The sequence below is a fragment of the Cornus florida genome, unplaced genomic scaffold (genome assembly GCF_030987335.1).
Source record: "Cornus florida cultivar Cherokee Brave unplaced genomic scaffold, ASM3098733v1 CherokeeBrave_3.0.0_Hap2_Chr11, whole genome shotgun sequence".
NCBI classification, from domain to species: domain Eukaryota; kingdom Viridiplantae; phylum Streptophyta; class Magnoliopsida; order Cornales; family Cornaceae; genus Cornus; species Cornus florida.
Window position 1 is genome coordinate 17,761,905 of NW_026775581.1, and position 15,769 is coordinate 17,777,673.

General features: G+C 34.8%; 1 protein-coding gene across 1 annotated transcript; it reads left to right on the top strand.

Annotated features, from left to right (window-relative positions):
- Positions 1 to 972: 972 nt before the first annotated feature.
- On the top strand, positions 973 to 4,555 carry LOC132284735 (protein DSS1 HOMOLOG ON CHROMOSOME V-like). Its single transcript, XM_059786865.1, has 3 exons — positions 973 to 1,128; positions 1,350 to 1,457; positions 4,181 to 4,555. Exons 2-3 carry the CDS (start codon positions 1,367 to 1,369, stop codon positions 4,309 to 4,311), a joined length of 222 nt encoding a protein of 73 aa, XP_059642848.1. The 5' UTR covers positions 973 to 1,128; positions 1,350 to 1,366; the 3' UTR covers positions 4,312 to 4,555.
- Positions 4,556 to 15,769: the final 11,214 nt, after the last annotated feature.

A 15,769-nucleotide genomic window follows, 5' to 3' on the forward strand; every position in this document is an offset into this window, starting at 1 on the left:
GAGCCTGCTCACGAGCTTATGAGCCGAGCTTATCATTATTGAAGCTCGGCTCATTTGCTAAACGAATCTGAAAAATGAGCTCGGGCTCGACTGCTTTACTTGTAGTAAATGAATGAACTTGAGCCGAACTTTTAATGAGTTGAGTCGACTCATTTATAGCCCTACTTAGCATACTCATAGGCCTTGCCTGGGCCAATGTTTTCCCTTAATTGGGCTATACAATTTCATATTTCTTATTAGATTAATGATAGTTACACCAAAGCCATACACCGATTTGTTGGACAGAATGATGGGGCAGTCCAACTCTGATAGAGAACGTGATTTTTTACTAATCTAATTATTCACTTTTATTGTTTAACATCCCATCCCTAATTTCAAAAACCTCTCCACTGTCCCCAATTTTCTTAGAAGAATATTGGGTTTTTTTTTTTTTTTTTTTTTTTTTCTTTTCCTTAATCGACGCGGTCTGTAATAACTCCAAATGTTTTGACAATCTACAACAAGCTTTTGACGATTTGTAGAGTACTTCTGGTAAATCAAATATATATATATCAATCTCCTTATATATCTAAATGTTACTGCAAATTTTTTTTTTTTTTAAGAGTTCAACAACAATGTCAATTCATTGAATAGAAATTGATTCAGACTACTAGTGTAATAGAATTGTTTCATCAACACTAGTTGTATATCTGATTTACTAAAGGTAATCAATAGTTTCAAATCGTCAAAAAGCTGCAAATCGTCAAAAGCTTATTTGGATCGTCCAAAAAAAACAGAAGGCAAGAAATTGAGGATGATGAGAGAAACTTCGTCTAAGAAATTTGAGACGGAGAGGTTTCTAAAATTAGGAATAGGATAATGAACAGTAAAAGTATATAATTATAGTAATAAAAAATCACTTTAAATAACGTTATTCGCGAAGTGGACTGTCACGTCATTATGTACAATTATACATAGACATTTGAGATGGGGAAAAATAAAATAAAAAAATCATTTCCTTCAAGCAAGCAGCAGACAAAAACTTGCTAATCACTCTTATAGTCCCGTCTAAACCAGAACGTCCTGCTCTCATCCAAAAACCAGTCACAAATTTTATCAATACTTCACGGAGATTTTCTCCACGCATCTGTAAGTTGATTATCTTCATTATCATCAATCCTGAATCTGTATGTTACAAATTACATACATACATGTTTATATATATATATACACACACACACACACACATCATTCATTCAGCAAAATTTAGGGTTTCAGTTCTCCGATATACAATATTTCCTTACTCATTGGGGATCTATCTATTTATATATATACACACACAATATAAGTTGATTTTGTTATTGTTGCAGTTTCTTGTGATAACTAAATGGCAACCGAATCGAAGGTAGCAACTGAAGACGTGAAGATCGACCTATTCGAGGACGATGATGAGTTTGAAGAATTCGAAATCGATCAAGGTTTATCTTTGATTTCAGTTTATATACACTAACTCTTTATGTTCTTGGTTGAACATATTTCCACAATTTCTTGTTAATTTGTGTAGATAAATTAGTCGGAGACTTGCCCTGTTATCATAACATATGCAAGACAGCGATTTGAGATTGTGAAAGATGTATATGGAACAATTGACCAGTTCTCTGATTATTAGGTTTTCTAGTTAATTAATCTTATGCCATGTTGGGTAGGAGAAAAAGAAGGGGGAAAAGAGGGAAGAAGGGAAGGATGTCTGATATTTATATATTTTTATCTCACTATAATTGTTTGGATATATGTGTAGATGATCTGATTAGGTTAATAAATAGAATTTATTGGGTGAACATGAGTAATTTATTTCTGGAAATAAATTTTTTATAATGCAAGATAAATATAATCGTGTATTGATTAGTGGACTGAGAAGTAAGCAAGGATTGCCCAACTTGGGTAAGGTTCCTTTTGGAGAGAAGTAGATGAGAGTTCTTCTAATGTTGGGTGTGGTTGGGGAAATAAATATATGCACTCATCAGTAACCTATGGAATATAGTTGCTTAGAGTAAGTAAGGTAACAAGAAGGGTTAATTTTTGTTTGAGGGAGGTTAATCTCTGGTAAAGTGGGGCTTCAGAAGACCATTAATCAGGGGTGGGAGGTTTTTTCGAAATCCATCAGGTTTGTAATTGGTAATGGGCAGAGTGTGGAATAACCATTAGTGCAGGGCCATTGACGTGGGCCTTTTAGATATTTTTAGAGTTGCAGCTGTTAAGAATGCCCAGAAAATAGTAACATGAAAAAAGAGTGAGTGGTGTGTGACTCCAGGTTTTGCGTGGCCTTTTAGGATAGGGAGGTGGATTCAATTGTCCTCCTTTGACTCATTTTCTAGGTAGCTGGTGAATTTAGGAGCAAAGGACTTCTTCAGATATATAGGATAAAAAATAGTGAATTTAAGGTTAACTCTCATATTAAAGTGACTTAAGAGGGAGTACTACCCTTCCTGTGGTTTCCCTGGGAAAGTGATTTGTGCATTAAAGTTGTTATCAAGGTGACATTTTGTAGATGGACAACAACTTTTGTGAGATTTTGACATTAGCAGCCATGCGAGGAGGTATCATTTTATCACCAATAGATGCTACATATGCGATCTATTTGATGCGTGAGATGGTTAATTATTTCCACCTTCTGGCGTTCCTCCTATCCTGGACACGCTTTTGAGCCAGTGTCTGGTCAAAATCGGGCAAGGCTTTCAGAAACAGGCATAATTTAACATGTTGGGCCCAGGTCCACACATTAGTTTCTTGGCTCAAGTTGGGCCACAGCCCGATGTGCTTGGAACAGGTCGATTGGGTTTTTGGTTTGTGGACTTTTTTTGCATCCCCAAATGGTTCATATTATGTAGCAATGCTGTTGAACCGAAAAAGAAAGTTAAAAAAAGAAGGTTCAGTAATTTGTCTTTTCTTTTAATAGATCATCATATTAGTGATGAGAAATAGAATCTTGGCATTGCCAATGTAGAATAAAGGAGGATCTTAATTAAAGATGCTTTAGGGCACTAAGCCACTAACACGAACTTTGGTTGCCCCACTTTCCAAGTTCAGCGTCATGAAGCGACACCACTCCACTTACCTTGGTAACAAATTTTGCTATATATTGTATAAGGGTGATGAGAAATGAGAATGGTGCAGAAGTTGGGTTGTCTAAGTTGGCTTCATTTAGTTTGTTTTTCTGGTAAGATATCATCGTACAAAGGATAAGAAATGGAATCTTGGTATTTTCCATTGCAAAACAAGGGAGGATATTAGTGAAAGAAGGGTTAGGGAACATAAACTTTGGTTGCCCCTCTCCACCCCGAGTTATGAAGATACATAAGCACGCTTACATTGGTAACCGTTTCTGCTCTATTTTCCAAGGGTTATGTTACCTGGGCTTGGGTAATTGTAGCAGTTCAGGGCGTGTGTCAAAGTCTCAAATTTCAAATTTTAGGATACAGGGATATGTGTCTAAAAATTGGATACATGTACGTACACATGTACTACACAGGTGAATACATTATCTGTTTTATTGTAGTTTAATATTATTTTATAGGAATATACTTAATTATTACTCAAACTAAATGTGATGTTGCAAAGAAAAAGGCTCCCATCAATCGAAATAGGAGTCTCATCTCTACTATTAAATTTGAGTTTTTTTTTTTTTTTTCATGCCATGTGAAGGTTACAGTTGTCTGATTTGGGTTTGTGTGTGGAGCCCATATCATATACCAATACCCATGCTGTGTCGTGTTTTACATGAAGGAAATAGGATAGTCCATGCAACAGATCCCTTGTTAGGAATGGTGCATAAAAGTTGGGTTATCTGAGTTGGTTCTGTTTATGTTTGGCTTATGATATTTAATTCGCCGAAGTGTTGGTATGTTAGGTACTTGGAAATTGTGTTCTTTCATTTCACACTATTGTAAATTTATTGCCTGAGAAGGAGAAGGACACAGTACTTCTAACTAGACCGCACAACTAACTCCATCTTTCTTTCGTTATGTTTTGAAACTGCATAACCATATCCAGAACTACTGTTATTGGTTATGGACTTTCAGTTATATTATGTAGAACTTGTGTCCTTTTGCTCGTTGATCATATACCTGAGAATGAAATTCTCCGTTAATGCATATTCTTCCAATCCTTTCTTTGTTTACTGAAAAATGATTAACAATGCCAGTGTGGGAGCACAAGGAAGAAGGAAAAGAAATAATGCAGCAGTGGGAAGATGACTGGGATGATGACGACGTTAGTGATGACTTCTCGCTGCAGCTGAGGAGGGAACTTGAGAACACCACCGAGAAGAACTGAGCTAAGTCTTACATATTCCTTGTTGGTGTTCTCTCTCACTCCATGCGGCGTTGTTTCTGGCTTTTCCTAGCTTTGTTATATCAACTGAAGTTGGTTTTCTCATATGATTTCAGTAAAAGACGATCAATCTTATTCTAAACTAGTTATGAACTTCTTCGAGCCTATAAACTCAAAATTACTGGGCCTCATTGTAATATTTAGGGGTGGTAACTTTCGCATCAATTGATTGGTTATGTTACGCTGATGAACTGATTTGCCTGGGGAAATGGATCTGGAATGGAACATGAAATGTTGACTCCTGAATACTAGGGGAATATGCATCATGTGCGTAATTGAGTTTGTGAAATTGTTAAAATTGAGAACCTCAATTATGCATCGAAGCCGCCTTTACAAAATTCAAAACAATCGAAATTTGAGTAAATTACACTGTCCTCCCTGTCAATGTACATTGACTGGCCCTCTTATTTGCGGAGTCATACTGACCTACCCTTTTAGACTTTTGTAATTACATTTTTGCCCTTATATATTATATTTTATTGCAATAAGCATATCTTTCAAGTGTAGAATTGAAATTTAAAAGTTACAAAATGACTGACAATAACATTTTTCGTCGTTCAACGTTAACGAACAAACTTCAAGAGAGTTAAGTATAATTTGGTAAACAACGAATGGGGCTGGTGAATATTGATGAAATCTCAGGAAAGGTCAGTGTAATTTATCCTTAAATTGTTTTACAATTATAAGGATGTGCCCCTTGGCATTGCTGTTTTAATAATGAAAAAAAAAAATTACTTTTTAAAAACACTTTAATTAGTGGAGCTGTCATAAAATTGTTCGTAAAAGACATAATAGGTGTTTAGTGATAAATTATATAAAACAATTAAACCACTCTTTAATATTTTTTTTCTTTGGTAGCAATATTGTTTGAAGCCCTTCTAGATTCAAGGAAATATTCAAGGGATTATGGGCGCTCCAATTTTATCGCGGTCCATAACAAGGTTTAATTACTAAAGTATCTCAAATTTTATTTTATTTTTATATATATATATTTTTTTTCTGTTTGATCGCTCTTCCAACCTACTAATGGTAATCAGAAAAAAAATTGGATCTCTTGCGGCTTTCAAAACTCAACGTGAAAGCCGCGATGAAGGTACGGTAGTCAGCATCGGCGAATGGCCGACGACGGTAGCGACTCCCTTCATTCTCTTCACAAAAGCAACATCAGCCTCTACGAATCACAATTCTTATCCCAAACATATACTATATATACATGTATTTATATTGAGAAAGTTCTGAATTTTCTAGATACATATACTCCGTATCATCAATTGAAATCTCTTGAATCAGGTTTTTTAATATATATTTTTTTAAGTTTATGAATTATAGTGAGTAATTCTAGGCACCAAACTAATCTGGTCTTATATTCAATTACAAAAATATCAAATTGTAAAAGTTTATAGATATTGTTCTATACTTTCTGGGTATATATGCCCTTTTGCTGCCTTCTCTATATGTTTCAATTTTTCTAAGAAATTTTTGCAATGACAGGGATCAGAAAAAAAAAAAAAAAAAAAAAAAAAAAAAAAAAAAAAAAAAAACAGTGAAGAACAGAGCACAAAAAGATTATTCTTTTGGAGATGGAGAGAAAAAGTATGGCCTGAAAAAATCGACCGGAGAGATGGCTTAAATAGGGGTAAATTGGTCATATAATTATACAAAGTTAGAGAGGGGAGCGCCAGAGGATAAAATTTAAAAATGGAGCGTGAATCTTTAATGGAGTGCTCTTATATATTATAATAGTAGGAAATTGATAATAATAAGCAAATTAGTATTATGTTTGGTACAAAAAAATTAATTTTTATTTTTTATCAACTCATTTTAAAGCAAAATTTAAATAATAGCTTTTTTTAAGTAGTTCGACAAGCAATTCTAATGCTTGGCTGTTGGTGACGTAGGAAACATTTTCTGTAAAATATTATATAATATAATATATATATATATATATATATATATATATATATATATTTCACTTTGGCTGTTTGGTTGCACTTAAACTAAAGTAAAGCATTCTAAAGAAAATTTATTTCACGCTCTTTTGACAAAAATGACTTTGGATCACAGTTGTTCTTTTTGGAGCCCATTTTAAGATGAATGTGTAATGGATTATTTCTAGTTATACCTGAACATTCTTTTAAGAAAGATATATTCAATATTTAAGCCAAACATTATACAATAGAATTTTTTTTTAGAAAAAATGTTTTATGATGGAAATTATTTTATGCCAAAACAAATGCACCTAAATCAATGTCTCTTAGTGTTGTGTATGTGTGTGTGCATATATATTTCCTGAAAGAAAAAGAAAAGAAAAGAAAAGTTCAAACCATCTTCATTAGTTACAAATGTGCACACTGTTTTTCAAATACATAATGTTAGAATATATTTGAATATATTATTACTATATTGTATATTATATTAACCTTATATATGATTACCATATATAGGATTATCATATATATAATTACCATATACATACAGGGTTTACTTATTCATCACACATAACCCATCCTATATAAACCCCTCTTGTATACATCTTATTTTACATCAATATACAATATAGAATTCTCTCTTTGTATTTAACATAGTATCAGAGTCAAGTTCTTTGTATACTTTATTTATTATTATTAATTTTTAACATATATATATATTTATTATTATTAATTTTTTTTTCTTTCACTTGATGGCTTTCAATAATTTCATCAAGCATAGATCCTGTTACGGGTTCGAATTTGAGTTTTCAGCAAGTCCTTTCGCAATTTTAAGCATCCCAAGCGAAAGAACACACTCAGATCATCCCAACGTCACCAAAAAGGGCCGGAAAACACCTTGTATGCGCCCCCATACGCCGCCAGAAGGTTTAGCCAGCTTTTTCCGTCAGCCATGCGCTTCCACGCACCGCCACATGCCGAGGTGTGTCAGATCCACGCGCTCTGCCACATTAGCAACCTATGTCAGTTTGGCACGTCAGCAAGTGCCACGTCAGCATTCTCCATGTCAACAAAGTGACACGGCATCATTCTGCCACGTTAGCACTGCCACGTCCGCAATGTCAGAATTTTTTCCCCTGAAAACACCAATCCAGTCTAGTTTTTCGTGCTAATTTCGAATTCCAAGTCCGTTTTTGCATTTGGAATTTCTAAATGGTAACCCACCCTATTTCAGTTATTCTTAATGGTGACAATTACTCCTTTTGGAGTCAATCTATGCGCAGTTTTTTGAAAGGTCGCAAGTTATGGTCTTATGTCACTGGAGATCGTACAAAACCTACTCAAGCTAAAGAAGACACATCAGATGCCTATGCAACACGTGTTGAAGACTGGGACAGTAACAATCACAAGATCATCACATAGTTACGCAACACATCCAATTCTTCCATTGGTATGGAATTTGGGAGTTACGAGACAGCCATGGAGATTTGGGACATGGTTATCTCTCGCTACTCTGCTTTTGATGGGGCTCACCTCAATTAATGGTTCACCTTTCTACTCTTAAACAAGAATCCGGTCAGCGAATTAATGACTTCTTCTTTCAGATGAAATGCTTATGGGAACAATTAGCTCTTTCCGAACCATCATAGGAACATTCTTCTGAAGCAGATAAATTTCTTGAGTATCACAATCAGATTCGACTTTATCAGTTTTTTATGAGTCTTCATGATGATTTTGAATAAGTACGTAGTCAACTTCTCCATCCCTTACCTCTTCCATCACTTGATCAAGCTCTCAATGAACTTGTTCGAGAAGAGACATGTTTGCAGACTCGTCGTTCTCAGAATCATATCACTATTTTAGCCACGCCATCTTCTACTCCTTAGTCAGTGCCATCACAATCAGCACCAGATCGTCCTGCCTCATTTTTCTAACAAAATGGACGCAACAATACCAATCAGTCTAGCTCCAATGGACACAACAAAAATAATCAATCTGGCTCTCAACAATCCAACAACAAAAAGGACCGTTCAGGTCTTTACTATATTTTCTGTCGACTTCCAAGGCATAATGTTGACTTTTGTCGTACTCGTGCTCAACTCTCCACTACAGCTATGGCTAACATAGAATATCTGTCACCGCCATCTTCAACACCAGTCAACAACTCTTCTGGCAAATCTAAATCTGCCTCATCTGTTTTCTCTGCAACTGACCTTGAGGCAGTTCTTAACTAGGTTTTGTCTCGATATCCAAGTGCATCTTCCACTGCTTTTTTTACCACACCAGGTAAATATGGTTCTTGGTATTTTGACTCTACTTTCTGCAATCATATGACACTTGATCCTACCTTAGTTATATCCTAAACTCATACTTCTCACTCTCATGTCATACACACAGCCAATGGTTCCACTATAGATGTTAGTCACATAGGAACTATTTCTCATTCTTAGTTATCTGTGCCCCATGTTTATTTATGTTCTAAATCTTTCTCTTAATCTTTTATCTGTTGGTTAGTTAACTAAGTTGGAATTGACCATAACATTTTCTTCTAATGGTTGTGTTGTACAGGATCCTCTGACAGGATAGACCATTGGGACAGGCCGTAAGATATGATGACTATTTGAACTTTCTTCATTACATCTGCCTACTACCACTATTTCTGCTGTCTCTACATGATTCACCTCTCCTACTATTGAGTTATGGCATTCTCGTTTGGGTTATGCGTCATTATCTCGTGTCAAAACCCTTGCATGTACGGGTTTGTTAGGTCAGGTTAAATTTTAGTCTTTTGATTGTATTTCATGTCAATTGGGAAAACAGCCTGCCTTACCGTTTAATAAAAGTGAGTATTTTGCTTTTGCTCCATTTGATCTTATTCATTCTGATGTTTGAGGACCTTCGACTATATTTACTATGGGAGGATCATGATATTTTGTTGTTTTTGTTGATGATTTTTCACAATTCACGTGGATTTTTTTAATGAAAAATCGTTCTGAATTACTTAAAATATTTCATGATTTTACTCAAATGATTGCTACTCAGTTTTCCAAACCAATCAAAATGTTTCTGTTAGCCACTAATTAACTCTAGAGGGGGGTGAATAAAGTTAATGGTCAATTTTCGCAATTTATAAAAATTATTTCTAACTAACTATCATTCAATAATCAATTGAGATAGTTAAGCAATATGTAGCACAAGTATAAAAGAGATAGGGATAAGAAATTGTAAACAATGACTTGGCGATTTAACAAGGTTCGAAAACTCCTACTCCTCGGCTCAAGGTCCCCCTTGAGACTTCCCAAATTCACTAGAGCTTCTCATTAATGGTGGAGAGTAAACCTTCAAATGAAGCAAGACCTTACTTCTCTTCCTTCCTAGGAGAACATCCTTCTCCTAGGCTTCTTTTGGGTCACACTAACCCTTACAAGTTTGAAGCAATATAAGTGAAATACAAGATTGTTTCTCTCTCAAAGAAAAGATGTACAAGTTCAGCTTACAACTAGAGTAGATATGAATATAAATAAAGTTCAAGCTCTAAGATGATATGAGAGAATGTAGTGATATAAATGAATGCTCAAGGGAAAATATTTATAGCTCTTGAATGAAAATATGTTTCTTGAGCCAAAATTTGTTACTGGACTAAAAAGAGCATGCTTAACTCTTCATAGAGGCGGCTCCATTGCTGTGCATGACTAAAAATGAATTTAATTGAGTCCTATGCACTTCCTATCATGTAAAGCTAAAGTAAGAATGCATATATGAAGTTCATGAGCAAACTTTAGGCATTTAATAACTGAATTAAAGTGAATATGCATGATCCTATAATTTTGAGCTTCAAAAATATATTCAAATATACTTTGACATTAAGTCCTAAGCTCTCACCATCTTATCTACCATTTTCTTCATTCTTTGACCATGATCGTTTAGTCTAAGACTTGCTTTCTTTCTTTGAAATGCTTGAATGATCTTTGAAGTCCGAGTTTTTCTTTGATTGGATATACCTTTGATTTCTTGCAACTTTTAAGGCTTCTTTGAATCCATTGCTTGAAATACTTGAAATAGACTTTAGCTCATAACTTTGTATCCATTGCTTGGAATGCTTGGAATAGACCTTATAACTTATCATTGAAGTTTGAATATTGATTATCTATACATCACTCAATGAAAATATTAGTACTTAAACATCATTAATGATTTGTAATCATCAAAACATTAGATTGACCTTTAGATTAAATCCTTAAGGCCAACAATCTCCCCCTTTTTGATGATAACAAAACATTGATGTGTTTATTATCAAGTGGAGTACCATTTGAAAGAATGCTCCCCCTATCGATATGCATATCTTGAATATAGTAGCATGTTTGATTTTACAACAAATATTTTAGACATTTAAGTGCATTTAGACTTCACAACATTTCTATAAGTCTCCCCCTATCAATCTACGTCTATCAAAATATATAATTGAAAAACAATATACGCATAAGCATAATGAATCACGCATCATTTACACACTCATATATCTTCCCCTTTGTCATATCAAAAAGGTGGGAGGACAAAATATTTGCTTTCCATATCATGAAATAATAAAGCGTGTAGATAAGAAAAATGAGAGATAAGGCATATTAAGAGACATGAAAATAATTTTTCATTTTATAGATGGCATATTTCAATACATCATGAGAATGTTGACACCAAATGCCATTTGATAAACAAAAACATAGTTCAAAGTAAATACTTCAAAGAAAATGACATAAACAAAATACAACTAAAAAGATGTTTCTCTAAAGCATATAAAGAAAATGAGTGCACAAAACAGTTTTTAAAGGGGGTGCTATTGTTCTAAGGAGGAAGAGGGCCATATGCGTGTCGCATTTATCGGAGATTGTCATGAATATTTCTAATTGCAATGATTACATCGTCAATCTGTTCTTGTTGATTTATAAGAGTGGCTTGGTTTTGACGAGAGACGTCAAGGATTTCCAATAAGAGATCATAATTGGAACTTTCTTCAAGCCAGACATCCATTTGCTCATTATTGTCAGTGTCATCATCACTTTCATTTTCTTCTTCCCCCATCAACATCATCAATCTCTTCTCCTCTAGCCCTAGCCTCTTTCATCCTTTTTTGCCTAGGATAATACCACAAACTATTTGAGTCCCTTTTCAGCCCCATCATCTCAAGATTTATGGCATCGAGTATATCTCTTGTTCGGCTAATTTGCCATTGTCAAGTAGAATGTTCTTATCCATGAAAATGTGAATGAGAACCATGGCATAGAAGAGGGGGACCTTTTTCTTTTTTTTGCATGCATACAAGTGATAAAAGATGATGTATGCCAAATCAAAGTACTCTCCATTCAAGACACACCAAATCAAAAAGACTTCCACGTGAGAGACTTTGGAGCAACTGCTGAATTTTGGAAGAATGGAGTATGTGATGATTTTGTGGATCAGGCAAGCTTTCATAGTTAATTGCTTGGCATTTACCTCTTTTGTGTTGGTAATGCAGGAATTATAGCTCATTTGTTGAATTGCTGCTAGGTTGTCAAAATCTTCCCCATTATACCATTTTTTGGGTGAGTAGAATTGAATTCCATCCATGAGATGAAGAATTCGAGCAATGCTGCTAAAATCAAGGTGGAATTCTACTCCAGCCACATAGCACTGTAATTTCTCTACACCGGGCATTTTTTCAAGGTGTGTGTAGAACAGTTTCACAAGTTTGGGATAATATTTGTTGTTCATCCCAACAAATGCACCAAGGCCAATAGCATCAAAGAGCTTGTTGTTCTTTGTTTTATTTATACACTCACAATAGATCGAATCCTTGTAGGATAGCACTATCTAGAGAAGGTCGAACCCACAGGGAGATGAGTATTTATATTTGGCTTTTAATTAATTCAATGGTTTACAGGTAACTGGTGAAATTGTTTGATTGATTGTCACAATCAACAATTGAAAGTAAACTAAAATTAAGCTAAATTAAACTAAGTTATCAGAGAGAGAAAGGTCTTAAGGCTTTGACTTCACCACAATCATCATATTATGGTTAATTGTTTCAACTTTTGGGTTTTAATAAATTATGTTTTAAATGAATTGAACTCAATAACATTCATTTGATTCGGGTTTTAAAGAAAGATGTTCTATAAAATTCAGTTAATTATAACCTATCTGCGGTTAGCATAGACTATCTACCTACATACTCGAACTATTTTAACTACTTTGCAAATAATCCATCTTTCCTAAGCATAGACTATGAAAACATTCTTTTATAAAAATGTTGGAACACCATTATATGACCTCTATTCCTATGACCGGCAGGGCTCCGCCAGATACCTTCCAATAAGATAGGTTGAGAATAGAAAACAAACCATTATATCTAAAACAAGATAATAACAATTTAAAATCTATTTAAAACATTAAATCCAATTGAGTTGTCTCAATTGCTCATAGTTATATAATAAAAAACATAATATACATTAAAAATATCCTAGAGTTAAGAACAATCAAACCATAATACTAAATTGGGTTACATCAGTGCCCTAAGAGAGGAATTAGCTACTCATGACGATGCCGGATATCATCTGTGTTGGATTCATCTCCATCGTCACGGACGGCACTTCTCTTCTCAGGATCTTCACCTTCTAAGGTTGTGAAAACCCTAAAAGCCGCCACCATAGTATAAGCCGTCTAAAACAATACGAGAAAAAGGGATCTCTTCTATCAAGGCTTATGCCTTCTTTTATAGAAGAAAATAAAGGCTTGGTAGGCTTTTAGGTCTTCTGGCCCATCTGGAATGAGTTACGGCTTAAAAAGAGAATATTCCAGTAACTTAAAGATGACATGTCATGGAAGGCTTGAGCTTTAGGAACAAAGGCTTGAGCTTTAAGGTTAAGGCTCGAGCTTTTTTGAATTGACGCTCGAGCCTCAAGGATTGGTGCTCGATCTTTACTTTGACACTTAGCTAAATTTTTTCAACTATTTTTTGAAACGTATTTTTCTTCTACATTTAGAATATTCTCGGGCTTCATATTTTTTAACATTACTCGATCCAAGCTTCATGGGCTTGAGCACTAGGTACCAGGCTCGAGTTTTAGGGACTCAAGGCTCGAGCTTTATGTAATGGTGCTCGATCCTTGAGGTTAGGCACGAGGTCTGGGAACTTGGAAATCAACTTTTCAAATTTCGACGCCTTGTGCTTAAGCTTGGAGGTCAAGGTTCGAGCACCCTTGGTTAGGCTCGAGCACCAATAGTTGGGGCTCGAGCTCGAAGGTACAAGGCTCGAGCTTCAATGCCTTGTTGACTTTTCTTCTTTGACTTATAAGGCTCGAGCCTCAAGACTTAAGTTCGAGCTTTAGATTCTGAATTCCTCCAAACTTCACCATTTAATCTCTCGGCTTGCTCTGAATGACTGGCAGCAACTCTGTAAGCTTCGATATCATCATAAAGTCCTAGTTTTAACCGTTTCTCTGGGAAAGTACCTATAAACACACATTAAACATAAATCAGTCTAATAATGTATAGAAGTATCACTTTAGGCCATAACATACATATATTTAGGGGCTCGAATATCAAATAATCAGCGCTCATCACACCCCCAAACTTACATATTGTTAGTCCCTTAGCAATACAGAACTAAAAAGCTACTTTCGTGGGAATCATGGTTGCATTTAGCCTATGCAGCAAGCCTTTAAACCCCTAGGTTACCCCTAGTAGATGAGTTGTAGTCTCGTGAGGGTTTCCAGTGAAAATACCCACAAACTTCTTAAAGCAGTGCCTTAATTACACAGTAAGCTCATTCAAGCCTGTTTTTAAATCATATTATCCTTATAGTTCATTAATCAGTCAAATACAGTAAGTACAACCAATCATGTAATAAAAAAAACTTTCAACTTCCAATTTCAATTTAACAACCATGGTCCCCACATGTCAATTTAATCATTCATTCAACAATCTTAATCCCCAAAACACTTTTTAGAAGTGAACTTATAATTCAATGTGTGGCTTACTATCCATACTTACATTCATTCCTTACTATTCCTCAACTCACAGACAAACTTTTCAAATTCCAACTCCTAATGCATTTTATTATTATTATTTTTTAAGGTCTGTAATTTTTCAAAAAGGATATTGTGCAATGTTCAGGTCTATTAAGCTTTCTAGATCACTCATGTAACGAGGTTTTAGCCAATGACTCCCAAACCAGATAGTCTTAGGGCATTAAGTGATAAAGCACCCCTCCGGACCTAATTGTTCAAGCAATCTAAGCAACCTAAACCCCTTATGTAACAAGCTTTCAGCCAATGACTCCCACACTGGATTGTCTTAGGGCATTAGGTGTCAGAACACACCCCTAAGGACTTAATCACTCAAGCAATCTAGGTACAGACCTGAATTTGATCATTTTTTACTTCTTTTCTTCATTTTCTTTTTTCTTTCATTCACATTGGTAAAGAATTTTTTTCTTTTATTGTATTGCATACATACCCATTTTTTCTATATTTATTATTATTTTTTTATATGCCTTGTTTATTAAAATTATCAAAGCTACCTGCTCATCTCAGTTTAACTCAAAACAAAATAAGACTTCTAGTTTTTACCCTACAGAATTCATGCAAGTGTGAATATGTGCAAAGTGTAGCATATCAGAGATTAATTTCATTAAACAAAGATCATTCTAACAGAGTGGACCACAGGCCGCCAACTGATTTCAAAAATTTTTAAGAATCCCTTTTCACAATATTTTAGCATACAAACCATTTCTAACCAACATCAGTCTATAACAGAAAATACAACAATCAACAGACTCAAACTCATGCTTATAATATCAACTAACAAATCATATCCTTGTGTGAGCAAAAATTTAAATTTCTCCCAAGTACCTTACCCCCAAACTTATTGTGCACATTGTCCTCAATGTGATAATAAAAGAGAGTTAGAAAGATATTACCATACACGCTGAACAGTAAAGATAGACCAATATGAAGCATAGAAGGGTAAATAAATAAATCACCCCCAAACTTAATCTGCAGTATCTGTCAAAATTAACAAACTCCAACATATATCAGAGTATCAAGCATATGGAATAGTAATAGAGAAATATTACTAGTAGCTCAAATAGCAACACAAGGAAAGTATAGGTAAAAAGTATGTATATATATCAACAAAATGAGTACAATGCTTTCCAAATAACAGACTTAAGGCAGATATACATCATAAAGAAATAAATACATCAAAAATACTACCCAAGTCAACAAAAATGCCTAACTAACAAAAGAAAATATAGAAAATCCCTTAAAAGCTAATCCATATGAGGTGGAGGAGTATCTGTAGAAGTGGATAGAGTGGACAGAGTCCAGCGTAGTAACTCCTCTAATATGCTTTGCTGCGCAATTAGTATCTGCCGCAGCATCGTCTGTCTATCCTGCAGCTCGGCCACCCTGGCTTGAAGCTCTCGAATCTCAGCCTGAGAA

What these genes read in the sequence shown, in the direction of transcription:
- LOC132284735 (XM_059786865.1), top strand. Translation starts at nt 1,367, where the DNA reads ATGGCAACCGAATCGAAGGTAGCAACTGAAGACGTGAAGATCGACCTA. An exon ending in AGAATTCGAAATCGATCAAG is followed by an intron (nt 1,458 to 4,180) that starts GTTTATCTTTGA and finishes TAACAATGCCAG; the next exon opens with TGTGGGAGCACAAGGAAGAA.